The following is a 5,664-nucleotide window of genomic DNA, read 5'->3' on the forward strand; positions in this document are numbered from 1 at the left end:
TTTGTTCTTGTTGTTTCGTTAAAACACCTAACATCCCAATCACTCGAGGCAAATGCACATTTGAAAAGTTTTAATGAAAAACTTGTTTCCCTTGTTTTGTTCGTGACTCACCCTTTTAATTTGGTTGCATACTCTTGGACCCTTTTTCCATTTATTTCATGTAGGGAGTTACAATATTTGAGATAATGTGTGTAATAAAATGATTTTAACTTCTAAAACAAAATATCCAATATATATATAAATATATATATATAAACATTAGCACTTAATATAAAAAAAAAATTACTTTTTTTTCTTACAACATTGAGACTCTTTTATTGATAAACTTTAACAATAAGATCACAATTACCGTGGTAAATATAAAATACTATAAACTAAATCACGCAATATTTATCAAATATTTAAAAGAAAAATGAAGATCTAAATCAAATTACTCTAATCCATATGAAGTCTAACTCTCTTGGATATGAAAGCATGATTGCATCGAGTTTATTTTCCACTCATAACCTATGCTTTTGTGAAATTCCAAGGTTTCTCGTCCAGAGTTTGGAATTTTACTTTTTCTCTTCCTGTAATGAAATCAACTATAAAATGAAAATAATTGAGAAGTGTCTTGTTATAGTTAGACATATTTATATTAAATAGTTAAGTTTGAATTAAATAAATAATTACAATAAATAATGTTGACTTATACATGACTTTACGTTTACTAAGTTGTCAAAAGAAGTAATTAAAAGTATTTCTATAAAAAGGGTAGTCAAAAGATAAGAATTTGATTGCCAAAATCTAGCAACACACTATGAATCCTCTAGACAGCCACACCATTAGACAGATTTTCTATAATGAAGTGAATAAGAAGAATGAGAAAGTACACTTACACCGGCATCGATGACAAGGAAGATGATGATACCGATCAAGACAAGAAATTTGGTCGAAAACGGTGCTGCATATCTGGTTTTATTGTTTTCCATATTCGAAACTATCATCATTGTAAGAATGTATTTCCCTGCACAAGGCACAAAAAACCATCAACACGTACTTATAAGGGTATTATTCTATTTTGCTTAATCCTTCTCCATTGCCTTCATTTCAATATAGACATGATTCTAATGTAGCTTTTGTTCTTTACAAATTCTAGGCAAATCAAGAAAGTCATGTTCAAGACTTGGTATCAGTGATGATGAACAACTTTGTCATGGAAAAACCACCAATTCTCTAGTAAGTTTTTTGACTTACTGAAAATGATTTCTCCTTTCTTTTCAACTTCAATGAATAATGAAATTTATCAATCCACCCCGGGTAGCTGATCAGAGGTAAGAGGATCTTACGAAAGGAAATCTTATTCCGAAAGCACCAGATTGAAATAGTATGTCATGGAGGTTACCTTCTCCATCAATAAGAGTTATTCAAAAAAACTGATGTATCAAATGTCTTAAATTTTACCAGGATAACATGCATGGAACTACCTTTCCCAAGAAACCTTCTCTTCTAGCAAGAATAAAGTCATTCATCACTCATGAAGAAAAGAAAAGAAAAGAGGATTCAAACTCTACTCAAGATTTAGAAACCTTAGATCATCATCGTACAAGTGTTGGTTGGAAACACCGAATCTCCTTGCTTCTGTCTCTAGCTACTAAGAATGGAATTGGATTCCAAAGAAAGAACACAAAGTACTCTTCCCAAATTCAATGTCTAATCTCCAAGAAAATCTTGGAAGATCAGAAGAATATCCTTGAAACCACCCAACCCTTCAATAGCTTATGCCAAACTAGTATGAACATGATGCCGAGAAGTCTTCAAGATAAAATAGATGAAGTTACAGTATTTTTCCAAAAAGGAAAACAGTGTAATTTTAATTATGTTAAACCAGCAGCCAACATAAGAAGAACAAGAACATCATCATCTTTAGATGAATCATTACAGAGTTATAGCCGATTCATGAGTCTGAGTTTCAGTGGAGATGAAGATGACAGATGTTCTTCCAAGACCTTGAAAGTAAGTAAAGGACTTAGTCACATACAGATGAAATATTTGAAGAGGTTTCCTTCATTAACACATGATGAGTTTGGGAATGTTTATTGCGAATCAATGAATGGGATCAGTGAAACTGTTGAAAATGAGGATATGAAGATTGGACTTCTTTCTTCTTCAGAAACATATTATACCAAAAAGAATGAATTTTCTTCTTCAGAAATCATTGTTCATGAAATGTTTAAAGAAAAAGAAACAGAACTCATTTCAGACGATCAAATCCTTTCCCTAGAAGATAGAGTAAAGTGTACATCCATGTCGTTTCCATCAACTGGAGGTAATCATTATGCAATATTTTTAATACCTTCATTCGAGCTTAGAATGTTTATTGTTTTAATTTTTACTTTGAGATTTGTTAGACTGTTTATTTCATTTAGATTAATTCATGTCAATAGATGTCATGACTTGTACCAGGGTCACTAGTCATTTAGGTTGCCTATGGATTAATTAAAGAAGTTAGCATAAACACATTATCTTCTAAGCATTAATTGTGACTTTTGGTCTTTATGGTATGGACTATTGTCACTTGATTATCCTAGTTGATTATTTCTACATATATTCTTAATTTGCACTATTATAAAATTATTGTAATGAAATTGACTCCTATATTTTATTCTAATTGAAATGAACATTATGATAGTGGAATATTTGATATAGATAATCTTTTATCCTAAACAGGGTTTCACAATAGGGAGGAAGAAGAATCACCCATTTTTGAATCAAACATGTTGATGCAAGATCAGGATCATTTGTCATGTTCATCTGAAAGTATGGGAAATTCAAACTTGAAATATGTAACAGAGATCCTTCAACTATCCGGCATACTGGGAAATGAGTGTTTTAATGCATGGCATTCAATAGAGCAGCCACTGGACCCAGAAATGTTTGAAGACATAGAAAGCTGCAGCAAGTCTAAAGAGTTATCGGAATGCAGCAGCAATAATATTATTGATCATGATGAAAACATGCCTTGTTACACGCATCAACATAAGCTTCTGTTTGATTTAACAAATGAAGTTTTGGTTCAGATATATGATAGAACATGCACATATTGCCCAAGGGTTTTGTCTTCCAAATGTAACGGTTGGTGTAAACCATTTCCTGTGGGAAAACATCTTCTTAAAGTTGTTTTAGCCAATATTAGCAGAAGCCTCATCATGAATTTGACGGATCAGAAAATGATGGAGATTAAAATGGATCAAGATTTGATTAAAGATGATCTTTGGATGAATCTACATGTATTCAGCGAGAATGTGGCACTTGAGCTGGAGGCTTTTATTTTCGATAGAGTTATGGATGAAGAACTTCAAATATTAGAAGTTAAAGGTATAAAATATATGAAGGGGTAAGTTATAAACTTTATTATTGATGGTTAGAATTTGGAAATACAACTGTCACATGAGTACTCTAACTTTATTTCTCTTAACATTATTAGTTTGTGGTTGTTATTTAATATTTTATTATTTTAATTATTATTGTTGAAATAAATTATATTTTGTGAAGAAATTATGCATTTTTTAATTTTTAAAATGATTTATATTGTTTCAAAATGACCAATTTCTAGTTTGTGATTTATCAACTATAATGAAGCTTTTGTTCATATTGAAAATTGAAATTAGACAATTTTATTTATTATACTATTTAATATATATATATATATAAAGTGCGACATTTAATTTTAAAAGTTTTAATTTAGTATATTATCTATAAATTATATATATTATCTATTTTTTTAAATTATATTAATGTCATTAAAAAGTATTATTATATTATTTCAATCTAAAAAATAATTAAAAAATGTCGAGTCAATTAAAAATAACTTAAGAAATAAGTTTATTTAAATCAACGTTGTTCTAATTATGAGCTGACATTATTTTGATAATGTGCAGATTAATTAAAATAAAACTTAGTTATACAAAGTTGAAGAGCTTAATTTAATGCTGCAAACAAATAAGACTAAACTCTGAAACTGTCTTTATGCAGGTACAGATCTAAAGAAGACCGTCTATTCGGACGTCGTCTGACTCCTTTAACGTGGTCTAAGAAGTGTGCACAGTTAGACGCGGTCTAACTACTTTAGTCATGGTCAAAAAGGAAGCGCAGTTAGACGTGGTCTAACTCCTTTAGACGCGGTCTAAAGGGAAGCGAAGTTAGACGTGATCTAACTACTTTAGACATGCTCTAAAGGGAAGCACAGTTAGACACGGTCTAAATCCTTTAGACATGGTCTAAAGGGAAGCGTAGTTAGACGCAGTCTAAGTCCTTTAGACGTGGTCTAACTCTTTTAAACGTGGTCTAACACCTTTAGACGTGGTCTAAAGGGATGCACAATTCGACGCGGTCTAACTCCTTTAGACGTGGTCTTTAAGGAAGCGAAGTTAGATGTGGTCTAACTTCTTTTGACATGGTATAAATGGAAGCGTAGTTAAATGCGTTCTAACTCCTTTAGACGCGGTCTAACTCCTTTAGACGCGGTCTAAAAGGAAGAGAAGTTAGATGCGGTCTAACTCCTTTAAACGTGGTCTAAAGGGAAGCGCAGTTAGACGCAATCTAACTCCTTTAGACGTGATCTAAAGGGAAGCATAGTTAGACGCGGTCTAACTCTTTGAGACGTGGTCTAAAGGGAAGCAAAGTTAGATGCGGTCTAACTCCTTTGGAAGTAGTCTAAAGGGAAGCGTAGTTAGATGCGGTCTAACCCCTTTAGACGTGGTCTAAAGAGAAGCACAGTTAAACGTCATTTAACTCCTTTAGACGTGATCTAAAGGGAAGCTCATTTAGATGTCGTTTAGCTCCTTCTTAGACGCGGTCTAATGAAGGAGCGCAAGCAGACGTTGTCTAACTTGATCAGATGTCCGAAGGAGCATCTACCTACGTAACTCAGTTCATCTACAGTTACCGTTTTCTACAGTATGACAACTCAGCTCCAACGACGAATGAACTATTGCCACGTACTCCATTATTCAAATTTCCCAACTTTTATCTCTCTAGTATAAGACAATATCAGAGGATATTCGACGCACTACCTATCTGGTACAGCCATGATTCTATTGCTTAGAGTCTGTTGTATTCTCGTACTAGTGGCGTCCGTTCAACAAAAGGAGGACACGTGTCCTCAAAGAAGTTTCAATTGTTGGTGCACTTAAACTATTAATAGAAGCCCAAGGACAATGGACAAAAAAAATTGACTACTTCTTAAACACAACTTCTTGACAAGTCACACTAACTCCAAGAAACTGGTCTTACAAGTTTCTTAAGCTCTCTCTCTCTTGATTATCCAATCTCTTAAGATCAAGAACAAATTACTCACTATGGGATTACTCTGTAATTAGTATACTGTTCTTTTTGTATGAAATTTCAGTATTGTAAATTGAATAGAGGGTGTTCTGTTCAATAGAGAGTTAGCTTGATGTTCAGAAGTAGGCAGTTGTTAAGTCCTGTGGTTTCAAACTTGGTTTGTGTAGTGTGTTCTATACAAATCAAAACCTTCTAGTGAATATCTTTCCTGTTGAGAAATAAGGGGTGACGTAGGATTTTAATCTCCAAACATCAATAAAACTCTCCGTGTTCTTTACTTTCTGCCATTTCCTTTCATCTAGAGCTTCAAAAATCCAACAAACGGTTCTGCACTTGAAC

General features: G+C 32.8%; 1 protein-coding gene across 1 annotated transcript; it reads left to right on the forward strand.

Annotated features, from left to right (window-relative positions):
• The first annotated feature begins 1,452 nt into the window (after positions 1 to 1,452).
• On the forward strand, positions 1,453 to 4,055 carry LOC124943559 (protein TRM32-like). Its single transcript, XM_047484054.1, has 3 exons — positions 1,453 to 2,308; positions 2,710 to 3,357; positions 4,015 to 4,055. The coding sequence occupies exons 1-3, from the start codon at positions 1,453 to 1,455 to the stop codon at positions 4,053 to 4,055; spliced, it is 1,545 nt and encodes a 514-aa protein (XP_047340010.1).
• Positions 4,056 to 5,664: the final 1,609 nt, after the last annotated feature.

Source organism: Impatiens glandulifera, chromosome 6 (assembly GCF_907164915.1).
Source record: "Impatiens glandulifera chromosome 6, dImpGla2.1, whole genome shotgun sequence".
Taxonomy (NCBI): domain Eukaryota; kingdom Viridiplantae; phylum Streptophyta; class Magnoliopsida; order Ericales; family Balsaminaceae; genus Impatiens; species Impatiens glandulifera.

Excerpts from the sequence above, each read along its gene's own strand:
- LOC124943559 (XM_047484054.1), top strand. The coding sequence starts at position 1,453 with ATGCATGGAACTACCTTTCCCAAGAAACCTTCTCTTCTAGCAAGAATA. Across the intron at positions 2,309-2,709 it reads GTCGTTTCCATCAACTGGAG|GGTTTCACAATAGGGAGGAA; the intron begins GTAATCATTATG and ends TATCCTAAACAG. Across the intron at positions 3,358-4,014 it reads TCAAATATTAGAAGTTAAAG|GTACAGATCTAAAGAAGACC; the intron begins GTATAAAATATA and ends GTCTTTATGCAG.